Source organism: Varanus komodoensis, unplaced genomic scaffold (genome assembly GCF_004798865.1).
Source record: "Varanus komodoensis strain SLA01 unplaced genomic scaffold, ASM479886v1 scaffold107, whole genome shotgun sequence".
Lineage (NCBI taxonomy): Eukaryota > Metazoa > Chordata > Lepidosauria > Squamata > Varanidae > Varanus > Varanus komodoensis.
Genome location: NW_025335305.1, coordinates 530,818 through 545,913, shown reverse-complemented (window position 1 = coordinate 545,913; position 15,096 = coordinate 530,818). Strand labels below are relative to the sequence as shown.

The 15,096-nt window shown below is 44.0% G+C and overlaps 1 protein-coding gene across 1 annotated transcript in view; it reads right to left on the bottom strand.

Moving 5' to 3' along the window:
- LOC123018017 overlaps positions 1-13,483 on the bottom strand; it is a 76,705-nt gene extending 63,222 nt beyond the window's left edge. The window contains exons 1-5 of the mRNA XM_044419756.1: positions 13,347-13,483; positions 10,561-10,797; positions 5,751-5,936; positions 4,268-4,441; positions 1,818-1,931 (exon numbers count right to left, since the gene is read on the bottom strand). Coding sequence (XP_044275691.1) covers positions 1,818-1,931; positions 4,268-4,441; positions 5,751-5,936; positions 10,561-10,797; positions 13,347-13,386 — 751 coding nt within the window. The 5' untranslated portion in view covers positions 13,387-13,483. The remainder of the gene's footprint in view (positions 1-1,817; positions 1,932-4,267; positions 4,442-5,750; positions 5,937-10,560; positions 10,798-13,346) is intronic.
- Between the last annotated feature and the right edge of the window lie 1,613 nt (positions 13,484-15,096).

Here is a 15,096-nt window from a genome sequence, read left to right as displayed (position 1 = left end):
CTCTCTCTCCCTCCCTCCCTCCCTCCCTCTCTCTCTCTCTCTCTCTGCGCTAAGGTTTTGTTTTTGCTGCTACAGTAAATAACAGTGACCATGCTGGCAGCCTGGCCATCCCTGCGCATCCTGCACAACACCTCCAGCCCACTGTGTTGTTCTGCGGCTCTGTGGGGGTACAAGGGGGATTGCCAATAAAATAAACATAAAATGGCAGAGACTATTTGGCAAAAAAAAAAGTACAACATAACCGTCATCACAGACATTTCAGCTGTAGATACACCTGCCAGTTGGGTCAGCTTCTGAATGTGCAGTGAGTGGTGCTATTTGTACTTTGCCTCAAGCCACAAAATGGCTTGGTCTGACCCTACTTTGCCCCAGCAGTCAATCCCCCCATAACAGAGTTTTCATGACCTTCACTTGGGACCACAGAACAGAATTCAAAGGGGCCAAGAAGGCCATGGGGTCCAAACCCCTGCTGGTGCAGGACACCCATTCACACCATCCCACTCAGAGGACTGTAGAGTCGTTCTTTTTAAATGTCTCTGGTGTGGGATTGCCCACCACCTCTCTAGGTAGCTGGTTCCACTGCCACATTGCTCTGACAGCGAGGAAGCTTTTCTGGATACCTAGCCTGAATCTGGGTTGCTGAAACTTGAATTGATTATTCGGTGTCCTACACTCTGGCATCAGCAAGAAGAGAGCTTGACCTTCTCTTTGTGACAGCCTTTGAGGTACTTCTAGAGGGATATCATGTCCCCCCTCGGTCTTCTCATCTCAAGGCTGAACATGCCCAGTTCTCTACGTCCCTCCTCAGAGGGCAGTTTTTCCAGTTATTTTTGTTGCTCCCCTCTGGGGTTACCCATATGGGTTACTCCTCTTGGGTTAGCTTATATGGAATATTCTGAGTCTTTATTGCTATTATTCAAGTTAGACTCCAACATAGCTGAGGAAGGAATTTGGGAGCAGGTGTTCGGAGGCCTTCATCTAACACCTTTCTAGCTCTCCTATATCATCTCATAAAGTATATTGTAAAGATGGGAAAGAAGCAGAAAAGGGCAGCCAGAAATGACTGTAGAGCTGGACCACCTTCTCCTACCAGGTGAGCCATGACAGATACTACCAGCAGCGGCAGCAGCAGCCTGTGCCCTCATCCTCTTGTGATCGTGTGAGTTGGGGCCAAAGAGAGAGGACAAGCAAATGCATTCCAGTAACAACAATGACATGGGTGTGGGAGAGGGGGGCACACGAGGGACATATTTTTTTTTGCTGAAGCCCCACCATCTCTACCACAAACTGAAGCAAAACTGGTGTGCTTCAGCAATAGCAGCCATGAGGGCTCCCCTGCTGGCATATGGATCCCTTCCTTTCACAGAGCGCAGGCTGGTGGCTTCCATTAATGAGATACTCCAAGTTTCAGCATGGAACCATCCATGGCACAGAAGCCTCTTTTAGAGACCAGGGTCATGGCTGCTTCAAGGTTTGGACTGAAGCCCCAAAAGGATACACTGCCTCACCAACACTGGAATCACCAGCCACACTCATTCCATGCTGTGGCCGCAGTCTAAAGGAAGGGTTCCCACAGCTGCTACTTTAAACCCACACAAATGCAAAGATCTATTTCAGCTAATATGCAGTTTGGCACTGCAAACAGGTTTGGGGTAGGGGGAATCATCTTGAGGGGATCTTCTAGCTTCAGCTCAGGTTGGACATCAAACAGTGCTGCAACTAAATGTCCTTTGAGTTTTTGTTCTCTGAGTCTCAGCTTGATCAATGGAAAGTCCATCCACAGAGAAGGGATCAGAGAGCAGAAGGCTCAGACCCACCTTCAGATGTTCCAGAAGGATCAGGCCCAGAAGACGATACCTCACCCAGGACATACGTTAACGAGGCTCCAAATTCAGCTCTAACATCTTCGGCCCGATCGTAAGAATAAGGGGCTGCACAAAAGAGAGAGAGGAAGCAGGCCCTCTGTTACTGCAAGATGAAATGCTGAAGGGGCCAAGTGACTGGGAGTCCCTGAGAAGCGGGGGAAATCTACTTTTTCGAGCCAGAGAGGCACAGGCATGGGGCTTTGAGCTAGAAAACTTCATGACAGGATTTCCTCACCTCTCTTTAGGGCAAGGGTTGGCAACTGGTGGCCCTCTGGATATCTGGATTAGACACCCTTTTACCCCTACTTAAGGTTGCCAACGGAGAGGCTTAACAAAAATTGTAGGCCAAAATATCTGGAGGGCCGCCACTCGCCATGCCCTGACTCAGAAATGAGTGTGATAAAACACAGATAAGATTGGTCCTGTCAAGCAGCAAAGTGACTCACTTCAGGTGGTACCATGAGTGAGGTAGTGTGGATAAATGAAACATAGAAACAGAGCGAATCAGAAGGGGTCTCCCGGGCCATCTAGTCTGACCCCTGGCTCCAGCCGGCTCTGCTCATGACATGCCCACCAGTCTCGTCCAGCCTATCTTTGAACACCCTCACCAATGGGGCCTCAATGACCTCCCGTGGAAGCCCATTCCATACCCTCAGGGTCCTAACTGTCAGGAAGTGCTTCCTGGCATCTAAATGGAACCTTGGTTCCTTGAGCTTTGCTCCATTGAAAGCCAGAAATATATTAATGGTGTAGCAAGGCTTTGGATTTCCACTCAAGACAGCGAGAGAACTCCGTATACTGTACTTAAAAGGCCACCCATCATTCTAATAGATTCCAGTACAGAGGACAAGCATTCCAGGGAACTCTAAGATGATTTAATGTTCTGGTGCACAGAATTGTGTTCCCTTGGCTCTTCCATGTGGGAATGGCTAAACACACCATAGGCCTTGGTTTGTTTAAGGAGATGAGCAAAACAGGAACCCTGGCTTGTCTTTCCTCAGGTAAGCCAGAGTTCCTGCTTTGTACCTCACTATAAACAAACCGCAGGTGGAAGTTTCATGGTTTTGTCTAGCAGCTCCTATAAACACGGCTTGTTTAGCAGCCCAATGCCTTTTGTATGATAAGTGATTCACGTGAATGGATGTGACTATAGGCATAAAACAGAAGAGCAACAAAACCATTATTTTGTACTGCAGACAGTGGAAATAAAATCAATTTTACATATCTGAGTAAATGAATTTGACTTCACTTGCTATATCAAAAGGGTTAGACCATTCATAACAGTGTTCATTGAAAAGATTACCCAGGTTTTTTTTAACAAGTACACACACACAGACACAAACACACACATATACACATATCCTTGTCAAAAATAAAACTCTGAGTAGCCCCATCACAAACTCCATTTTAAAAGGAAGACAGAGTTTTGACAGCTAGCTGTCACAACATTGTGTCCCTGTAAAAGGGTTGGCTCACACTTTTCTCCCTTTCCAAGCGCCTATAGTCTTGGGAAAGGGTGGAAACGGTAAAGGACACAGAGAGCCATCAGTTCCAATGTTAAAAATGAGAAGATCTCACTGGAAATGGCATCAAGGCCACCACTTAATGCCAGCACCTATCTTTTTGCTGCTTTGCTTTCACTTGACAGATGGACATTTGGCAGCTGTCAGGGTAAAGAAAACAACAAATTAACCTTTTTGTAGCCACGTTTTATGACTGTTCCTGCATGGTGCCTCCTGCACTTTTCCAGGAGACCCTTCCCAGGGTACTGACTTTGAAAGGCTTCTCATTTTGGTCCCCCAAGGGTGTACAAGAGCTCACTTGTAAAACACCAAGTTTAAGACGAGGATGAAAATATGCATACACATTTCTGGTGCAAAACAATACAGCAAATAAAAGGTAATGAACCACTCACAATTACTCCAGTGTTCCGCTTTGGAAGGGCAGTCCGTGACTGTCACTTCAGAGATCTCAAACTGTAATCTCCCCGCTGAAGAGGTAGGGAAGAGCTGTAGCAAGTTCCCCAAGGACTCGCGGATGGCAAAGAAGAAACCGAGCCAGTGACAATCACTCTAAAATGCCACTTGGGCATTTGGTGAAGCAGTTGTCACGGACGGTGACCCAGACAAGCTCAGCAACAGCAGCAAGGGGATTTTCCTGCACTTGCTGAATGGCTCCCTCACTGACGCCCTGTACTTACAGTGGGTCGGTTGCCCAGATTTGGATGACATGACAACCCTCTGTGGCTAAAGTCTCTTCAAAAAGCCCACAAACAAGCCAGCCAGCGGGAAACGGCTCAAGCTTCCATGATGCCACACATGACAACCCACAATTCACAATGGGTTGAGGACCCAGACCTCTAGTCAAACCTGCTGAGGGAGAGAGGTTACTGGAAAGCATACCTCGACAACTTGGCTCGGCTCCTGACCATTCGCCCTCTAGAGTACAGATGCGTTGAGAGGACCCTATGAGGTCCAGGCCACTCTGGCACTGGAATGAAACCCGATCGCCAAGACCATTGCGCCCTCTGGAAGCGATCGCCCCTGGGGGGACAGCAATACTTCGGCAGTGCCCCACTGCAGAGAGGACATGACGGGACATGAACAATGGGGGGGGGGGAGAGAGCACAGGAGGTTTTGCAGATATGCACAGTGACGATCCCACTCCAAGCCATGCCACAAGCGAAGCACAGCGCTGCCTCGAGCTCTGAGCCACAGCGGATTCCATGGCCCAGGTCCAGCCAAAGCAAGCCTGGGATTCACGACCCCAAGACATGGCAATGGGCACCAGTTCAGGAAGTTTTAAAAGGGGGTTAGACAAATTGGTAAAGGAAATGGCCATAAGCGGCTACTAGGCATGATTTTACTTTATTTACTATCATATTACTACTATTTATTTACTATTTTGTCCCCTTGCAAGGAACCAGAGATGGTTTACATTGTCACCCTCATCTCCGTAGTATCCCCATAAGACCTTTTCTCTTCTTCCTGCTCTTAATCTTACCCCACAACAACAATCCTGTGAGGTAGGTTAGGTTGAGAGTCAGTGATTGGCTTTATGAGCTTTATGGCTGAATGGAGACTAGAACTAGGATCTGCCAGATCCAAGTCCAACAGTCCAACTACTACGTTGTGCTGGCTTTCAGAGTATGATGGCTTTATACTACCTCTAGTATCAAGGCAGTATGAGGAGCAACATTGGAGTGCTGCTACTGACCTCACCTTCTGCTTATGCACTTTTCAAAGTCATCTAGTTGGCAGGTAGGGCAAATACCATAATAGCATGCATCCCCATAGGACTTTTCATCTACATAAGAGTGTTTTCCAGATATTTGTGGGGGAAAGCATGTATAATTTTAAATGTTCTTTGTTTGCTTATTTCTTTGGTGTCATATATGCAACATAAAAATGTGTAAAAGTAAAACAAATACTATATTGTGTAAGGAGGATTTCTTTCAATTGTGCATGTGTGTGTATACATGCAATGCACAAGATATGTAAGTTTAGATGGAAGTTGTAGCATTGTGCCTCAAGCCAAGAAAATTTAAATTTTGCAACCTATAAATGTATTTTTAAAAAGGAATATATTTTGTTTAATATATTTTTTTGGCTGCCAGTTATGCTAAGTAAAACAGCTAAGCACTGCCTCATGACTGGTGAAAATCCAGTTTCACCTGCCCAATCCCATAATTACACATGATTACAGAAGCAAATATGAAATGTGTCCGTGTTCCCTAAATTCACAGAGCTTGCACAACCGAATCTTAGATAATGCGGAGACTTTGGGTGCATGAGGCATACGCAGCCCTCAGCACAAGCACCTTTTCTTTCCCAGAGAAAACAAATTGCTGCAGGAATTGCGGTTTGAAAGCCTGGCAGGATTCACCTCCATCGTCGCAAACTGGGGAGGTTCCATTCCAGCGGCCATTGGGCAGGCAGTGCCTCTGAGCAGAACCGAGAAGCTGGTATCCATCCGAACACTCAAAGCTCAGGACGTCGCCAATTGGGTGGTAGTTCCGTCGCGGGCTGAAAGAGCCATGTTCAAAAAACTTCTGTGGAGGGCAGTGCATGGCTGCAGAAGAGAAGGGATTAAAACAGACATGGAACAACATTTTGGCCTAGAATCCAAAGAACTGTGAAATCGTGTGACTTCCATATTAAATCATTTTGAGTGCTGCAGAGGCAATTTCTACACTTAGCTGGAGGAGAAATTAAAATAGCAGTTCCGTGCAGATCAGCATGCTTTATTATCCACTGAGCTCTTACTCCTAGCCAAGATACTTCTGTAAGGTTCACTCATAAGTCATATTTAACAAAGCTCCCCTGTACCATTAATTAGAAGCTTCTTCTTTCAGCTAGGGACCAGTTTATTGTTTTCTCTTCAGCCTAATACAGGCACTGGAGATGAATTGCACCTTAATGTGTGAACTTCTGTTCTTTGCTTATTAATTAATTAATTTATTTATTAATAACTTTTGTGCGTCATCCCTTATATAAATATCTCAGGATGGCATACAGCAATTTAAAAGAACAATTTAAAAGCATCTAATAACATCCAGTAATAATTAAAACAATAGTACTGTATAGAACAATAAATAGCCATCAAATAAATCAGGTTAACTCAAAACACAGCAAAGCAAAAGTGACTACAAAAACCATTAAAACTATTAATTTAAAAAAAGAATATGGCAGAGTGGAGTGTAGATAAATTACTAGTTTCTCTTGCATTCCCTACTTTCATTTAAACTAAGCTGCAACCATGTGTGCATTTAGACAGAAAAAACGTCTTACAATTCTCAGCTGGGTGGGGAATGTTGGACATTGAGTACAGGATCTTTAAAAGGCAAGTGAGAAGTCTCCACATGAGCAGGCCATGTTAGCAGAAATGAAGGAAATATTTCAGCTTTTAAGCAGAAGGAGCAGTTGAGCCTGCATAATCTCCTGAGAGGTCAGAATAATCCTGGGCCTACGTTACAGCACCATTTACAAGAATGTTCTATGTTTCCTTAAGTGACAGTAAATAGCAATTGATTTTGAAGATATCTGATCCCCCCCCCCCCCGCTTTCTACATATAAAGCTGGGAATTGAAGGGCTTTTTCTGCCTAGCTATGCAAAGGAAGGTGCCTGAAAATGCATAATAAAAGGAGAAAAAAAATTATATCCAACCCCCCAACCCCTCCCCCCAGGAAACAAAGGTTGAATAATAAGTGGCAATTTGTCAGAAAATCTCAGCAAGCAATAGAGTTCTGAAAACCTAAAAGGAGGCACTGTTCAATAAAAGGCACAATGTTGATGACAAGCCTCAATTGCATTTTCTCAGCCCGCACCAGACAGTGTTGCTACAGCTGTGCTTTATTGTAAGAAAAATGACTATGTATCAGGTCTTGGGAAATGCGAACAAAGGACAACACAGAAAAAACATCAATCTGACAACATTGTCATACAGATTCTCGGTAAATGCTATGCGATTGAAGTATGGCTATTAAAAATAACTCAGTACCATATAGCCAAGCCCAGGATTAAAGTTTCTTGAACTACAGCCTCCTATGCTGCATGGCAAACCAATTTTGCAAAGGGGGAAAGAGTTTTAAAAGCCATTCATTATAATTATTCCTGGCATTCAGATAGCGCTTTTGTGACTCAAAGTACTTCACATACAGTGCCTCAAAAATAATTACATCACTGACCGTTTTCCCTCTTATGAGCCCAGCTCCACCTACATGGATTTGCTCATCCAATTACTACACGTGAGGGACAGGGAACTTGTAAGCCTGACCTGTCGCTCAGTCCACCTCGAGGCATTTCTATCCAGCCCCTCCACATAATCCTTAAGCCTCCCCTTATTTTGCCAAATGCTCTTTAATCCCACTAACGCCCCAAGGCTTCACGGAAGTGTCTAATTGCTCTGTTCTCACAAAGCTCCTGAACGCCCCATGACGCGCACAGTGGAAAATTTAACTCGGCTGGAGGTTCTCGGACTCAGCTGCAGGCCGGGAATCGCGGAGGCCTCGGATGGGGCACTCGGCCGGGCGAGTGGTTTTGGCTGCTGAACTGTTTTTTTAAATATTGTATATTGGGAAAAATGCCTCTTTTCTACTATGTCTCATGTTTTGAGAGTTGTTATAACCTGCCCAGAGAGCTTCAGCTACGGGGCAGAATAGAAATAATGCTAATACTACTAGCCTAGACAACATGGAGTTAAGGTGCACTTTGCCTCAGTCTCTGTTTATAAGAGAGGGACTCCAGTAAAGCCAATGTTGCCTTGCCCACTTAGAAAAAGGGGACTTGGTTAAAATGTAGTTATTGACCAGGGGCGTAGCAATCTGCTCCTATTGACTGGAATTTCCCCCAACTCCACTTCATGTTCTCTTCTGCAGCTGGTGTCTCCCTTTGGATGGTCATATTATTGCCCTGTGGAAATTCCACTGTGATGAAACCTGGGATGCCAAAAGGAAATTCCATCTCTGACCTGAATCTACAGGATTATAAAAGAAAGGATATTATGTACAGAATGAATAATGTATTCAAACAGCATTAATAAGAAAAATAAACCACAGAGGAGCCAACATCTGTTTCCTAATTTGTACTGAAGACTTTCCCTGTTGGATAAAGAATCATTATCTTGGGCACTGATTCCCAATCTAGGGTATATGTAGACCTTGGGGTACAAACCAGGATATTTAGGAGTGCACCAAAAAAAAAAAAAAAAAAAAAAAGAATAATGGTGGGAAAAGGAACATAGGTCAACAGTGCAGGAAAAGTCAAAAGTTGTGAATTAATTAACATTATGACATGTGGCAGAATGGATTTTCTTCATTATTTAACCTTGAGAAAAGCCCCATTCCCCCACTTTTGGCAAATGGTGGGGAGTTCTCCCTAAACAATGTGTTGTGAACACATCACTACCTTATTACCGTATTTTTCCATCTATAAGATGCCCCCATGTATGGGATGCCCCCCCCCACTTTTCTTACTGATCTCTGAGCGAGCAAGCTGCTGCCTTGCTGCGCCCCCGCCGCCTCGCCGCCTCCCCACGCGTGTGCCCGTGATCACACCAGTCTCCCCTCTGAGCACACCTGCGATCACACCTGTTTTCCCCCCCAAGCGAGCCCGCGCCCGCCGCCACCTTTCCACTGGCCCCTGTTGAAAAAGTTTGAGGACCCCTGGGCTACACGCTCTCCGCAGCATCAGCTGACAACAGTTACATAAGGCTCATGATTGGAGGAAACCTGTTAGTCTGTCTCTGCATTCGGAAGTTTTGCTCGTGAGGCTAGCTTGCAGAGATAAGGTACAGCAAGTTTTGCTACCATGGTTCTCCTCTTGACCCCCGTGTATAAGACGCTCCTCCATTTTTAGGTAAATATTTTAAAGAAAAAGAAAAGCAAAGAAAAAATCGTGTATAAGATGATTTTTCCATGTATCATCTTATATACGAAAAAATACGGCATTCTGTTGCTTTTTAATCCCTTTATTGGACTATTTATTTACAGTTACAATATATACATTTGAAATAACAGCAACTTATTAATTACAAACTTTTTGCTAATATGAAGGATACAATTTATGGAAATGGGCTGGCCAAGGGGTACAAAAGGTTGGGAATCACTGATGTAGAGAATGATATCATATAGCAGGTCTTCCAGATAAAGCTTTTAATAAAAGAATGAGCCCTTTTCTATGAGTGGCAGTATAAAAACAGGGAAACAAAAGATTCTGTCTCCAGTTCTGCAGGAAGAATGTCATCATGAAGTGGAATCTAACTACTGTTAGCAAAACAGAGGGTAAAAAATTAAGATGAGCAAGCATAAATGTCTTCCCATCAGGGGTAGCCCTACTATTAGTGAGGTAGCTGCTTCAGGTAGTGGATGATGGGACACAGGATAGCCAGGCAGAGCAGTGAGTGACGGCAGCAAAGGGCTGAAGGACAGAATTATGGGTTCCACGTGACCTGTCCTGCCCCACCTGAGCTAGCCGTCAAAAGATATGGTCCCATTATAAGCCTTGAAGTAACATCCAGTGCCCAGACCAGCTGGGTTTTGTATGCAGAACAGACAAGAGAGAAGGGGTGGAGTGTTGCCACAGGCAGCACAGTGATGTTTTAATGGTCAGTTGTTGAAGTGAATATAAATAGCACAGGCAACCCCCGAATGTGATAGGTTCCCCAAAACATTGAGCAAGCATGCAATGGACAAGAACTTCAGTGACTCAATCACTTGTTTTTCTTTCCTTTCTGAAAAAGGAGCCCACTTTTCAAAAATCAGCTTGCCTCCCCAAGCTTCTGTACATTGGAACGCCTGTACAAATTTACCTTGCACTGGGATCTTCAATCTTTTAGGGTCCTGAGCTGGAATTTTGTGAGTGTGTTATGGACTCTCTCACAAAATGGCTGCCTTGGGGTGGTGCTTGCTTATTCCTAAAACACTCATAAACACTCATTTCCCAGAAGGCAAACTAATAAGATGAAAAGAAAGGTAACTTACCCAGCAACCTAAGTATAAAGCAGAAGTGGAGTGTGAGTTCCAAAACATCAAACCACACTTTCGCACCCAAATAAAGATGGCGCTACAGGGCATCTGCACTTTACAGCATGTCAGCCTCCCAATTAAAAACAACCTTAGAAACATTTAAACATAAAATAAAAATCAAGGCGTGCCTACAGGAGATCCTAAGATTATACTAAACAACCATGACATACCTTTGCATTGTGCTATGTTGGTACGGACTCCATTGGGTAAACGCATGGGAGTCCACTTCCCATCTGACTGGCAGATCCGCTTTCGTGATGGATATGCATAGGTGCCAGCTGGGCAGGAATAGGTGAGGACGCTTCCTGGGCGATACCCATCTGAGAGTGACATGGTGCCACCTCTGATAGACAGCTCTGTTGGGCAGGACGGTGCTGTATCAAGGACAGATTCCTGCGTGGCAATAGCTGCAAGGCATGGCAAACAGATATCACTTGCTTGGGAGTTGACAGAGAATATCCTCACTCAGATTTTGGGTTCAGTACTGCTATTCATTTTTACAGGCCGTGAAACGATTAGAGAGAGGCATGTCGAGAACACCTTCTCCTGGGAAAAAAAAAGCAGGACAGGGTTTCCAGAAAGACTGTTGAGGCTCCTTTCCTGTACATGCTGACCTGGAAGCAAGACCATTACTTGCTACAAAGAAGGCATGCATAAGATTGCAGCACTAAGCTTTAGAGATACTGAACCTCTATTAGGCTTAGGGCCGAGTTCCATTATGGAGAAACTGTCTGCAGCTATATTCCAGGATTAAGTGGGGCTGAAGGAGATGAGGCCAAAGGCAAAAGAGGCCAGGCCAGAAATGCTGTTGATATACTTTATTTATTTATTTATTATTTATATCCTGCCTTTTTCCTACAAAGGGCTCAAGGAAGCTTACATCATTCTCCTCCTCCGTCTTATCCCCACAACAACCCTGTGAGGTAGGCTGGGCTGAGAGTCTGTCCCAAAGTCATCCAGTTGGCTCCATGGCTGAGCGGGGACTCGAACCCGGATCGTCTGAGTCCCAGTCCCACGCTCTTAACCACTACACCACACTGGCTCTCCATGTGCCTCTATTTTAAAAGGTTAACTGAAAAGTTTCCATTCTCCTGTTGTTTCTGCCCGTTTCTTCTTAGCAAGCCAGATGTATTCTGATAAAGGGAAAAGACCAGGACAATGAAGAAGCCCAGGTGTAGTTCAATTGCAAGCTTGTTCACACAGAAAAAAATCACAGTGTCCAGCCAGGCTTACTTCCTGATAAGCAGTCCTGGCCAACTGGGTTGCACCAGCCTTATTTTCATAACATAGAAATCTGGAATAAAATTAGGACTTGAATAGCACTTTTGGATGGACAAAGCATTTCACATATTGTCTGAGTGGTACTCACAACCCTGCAAAGTAGGTCAGCATTCCCTGTGTATTGTGTGTCCATGTGGCAAGTGTGGGGCATTACTGACAATGGGAGCTTCTCTCCCATTGCATATAGCTATTACGAAGGACTGACTCAGACTGGGCCTGTAGCAGGGGCAAGGGGTTAGAAACACTCGGTATGCCGCAGTGGCATCTGGTTCAAAGCAGTTTATTAAGCATCTGAATGTGAGGCCAAACAACAAACAAATATCACATCCAATTAAGAGAAGGAAGTTAGCCACGGGAGGGTCAGATTACAGCAGACCTTTAAATTTTTAATATTTCAGACTCAGCCCATACTCAACCTTTGAGTGTGGGCCATTGTCTCTTTACAAAATGTTAATCTATTATATTTAAGAGTATCTGCCAAAGTTGAGCTCAAAAAGTGAAAATGTTCAGCTTCCAAACAATACAATTTTGTACAATTTTTTTCCTCTTCTAAAAAGTTGAAATGCAATTCCTAAGGTTCAGTTACCAGCAATAAGAGTCCTCAGCTAAAGTAAGATGGAATTCGAGCAGTTTTTGGACCTGCCTCTCTTGCTGATGGCCCTCACACTACCGATGCAGCTCCACAAAGCTTCTCAAAAATGGAATTCAGCCCTCTAACTGAAGGAGGTTCTTGCATCAGGTCATTAGAAGAATTCTTGTGTTACTTCCTAGATCTAAGGAAGCACTTCCAAAGATCTCAGCAGAAAGATCTTTAGGAACTTAAAAAATAAAATGGGTGTGAGAAGAAAAATGGGGGTGGGGTAGTAGAACAAGGATGTGGCTGTAATCCTAAATATAGTTGCTAGTAATCCTCATTACATACAGCAGAACTTACTTCTAAATAAACATGCATAGACTTTGGAGTAAACATGCTTGGGTTGAGCTGTGAAGGCTATTAAGGAAACAGAATGAAAGAATTCAAGTAACATTGCGTTCCTATATTTGCGTACCCTATAGGAGGCTCCACTGAGTTCAATAGGACTTTACACTCAGCAAGGAGTTTACAGGATTGCAGTACTTTCTTTTACATTTCTTCCCCGTTTTATATTTTTTTTCCTTTTAGGTGTAATCTCAATACACATACTTAAATACATAAATAAAAAATAAACACACAACTTACAGTGGAACCTGATTGATTAGCCATGTAAGAGGGGTGCCATATGCAAGATAAAAGTGGAAAGGTTGGAAGAAGGAAGAAAAAACAAAAAGAGGTACGGCAAAATTAGACACATAAAAGGAATGAAAGGGTTACAAATATAACGTGAGACCACGAACAAGGAATTAGCTTTGGGAGGAGGAAGAAATCAAAGCGTTTAAGGATGCAAGTCTATCCACCCTTCCCTGGGGGTAAGTCCTACGAACGTATTTCTCAGCAAAAGGAAATGGAGAAAATAAAGGAATGGCAGTAAGAACGTCAAAGAAAACGTCAGGTTCAAATACAACGCACAGAGGCAGAAGTATAAGAAAAGGTGTGACAAAGAAGCTAGATAGTGCAGTTTCTGGCCCTTCTCCCGCCTCGCCTCCTTGCCACGGACTTCCCAGAAGACGCCACCCACCCCACGGTTGCGGCTACTACCTGGCAAAAAGCAGAAGAGGGCACAGAGGAAGGGGATCATGGTGCCGCGACTTCGGAGTCCTCTCCTAATTCATGCAAAGGTCGCAAAGTGGGAATTTAGTTGTCAGCTGCTAGGAGAACAGTTTCGGTTCTGCCTTCAAAGAGCTGAGAAGGGAAACTGATGAGGGGCACAGGAGAGAAAGGCGATTGAGCAAGCTCATTCCAGGGTTGCACTTCTTAGTTGGACACGCATCAGAAGATGTTTGTGCTGATGTGCAGGTTACTGCTGCAATTTGGGTCGGAGTAAGGGTGCTAGGAAAAGTGGGGAGAGGGGTTAGACCCTTTCTTCCAAGCACTTTTGGCAATCTTGGTTTGCCCCCAAAGTACCAAAATAGAGGGAAACAGACATGTGTGAGTATATGAATGCACACACAAGTTAGAATGATGCATCTGTTTATGACCCTGAGTATTTTCTCCTGCTGTCAGAGGTCTGGTTACTTTTTTCCTTCTGTCCAGCAGAAGCTGGCATCAGTTGTGTCATTATGAGGACAAAACATTCCCTTCACAAATAATCCTCCCCCGCGCCCTATTTTCCCGTAATTCTGTGTTATGTTTGCAAGTTTACTAAAGCAGAAGTCAAGGCTACTTCCCAGGAATGTGAAAATACAGGCTCTTCTCATCCCTGTTGGCAAAGTTAGATATTCCCATTATTACTACCTTTTAACCTGCATTTTTTTTAGATTTGGAAAGAATTCATCTACAATGGTGGGGCAAAACAAAGAGATCAAAGTGCTAATTGCAACTGCACTAAATACTGGGTCACCTGGCTGATACCAATTTTCATCCCATTTTAATTAAAAATGGTAAGTAGAACAGCTAAAGTAGCTTTTACAAGAAAGATCCTGGTGGTGCCTTAAAGACTAGCAAGGTTTATTTTGGCATAAGCATTTTAGGCTAGAGTCAATGTTAATTAGATGCTTGATCCAGAGAATCTTATGCCGTAATAAGCATGTTAGCCTTTAATGTGCCACAAGATTCATAGCTGTTTCGCTGCCCCTCTGGAAATGTTACTACCTATACTTCTCTTTGCTTCTTTCTCTCCCTACCACAGAAACTGTGTGTTGTACCTACAGTCAGGGACAAATCCTGGTATTGGCGAGGTTTTATATTTTTTAAAAACAATGGAATTGCCTATTATGTTTGTGTTTGTTCCGTGTGCTCGACCTGCCAAGGGTATTTTGTTGCCTGCAGTGAAATGGCACCCTCGCCCACACTGCATCCACAGAGAGAAGCTGAAAGGGCTGGAAGCTGGACCTTAATACTAGAAGGACGTCCTTTATCATAACCAGAGGCAGCGGGGTAGCTCTGGGATCACAAAGCAGACTGCACAAACCATCCATCTTCACCTTGCAACATCTCGCTGCAGCTCCCTGCTTCCCAGCAACTACCACGCTCTGCCTAATGGTAGGTACAGTTGTTCTGTCTTGGCATAACCTGACACCTACACGGCACTGACGAAAGCCTAGGTCTGTGCCGCTTTTTCCACTCCATCACACCGAGAAGTCAGATTTCTCCTCTCTTACCCAATAAAAAGTTATTTTATTTTATTTTATTTAAAACTTTTATATACCATCCCATCACTGATGTCTCGGGATGGTTTACAAGAAAACCAATAAAATAAGATAAAAAGGTAAAAGTAGCACAGCATCCAATAACAAATATAAACCCACAAATTAAGACAATTAGCAGTTAAAATAGTGGGGGGAATTAA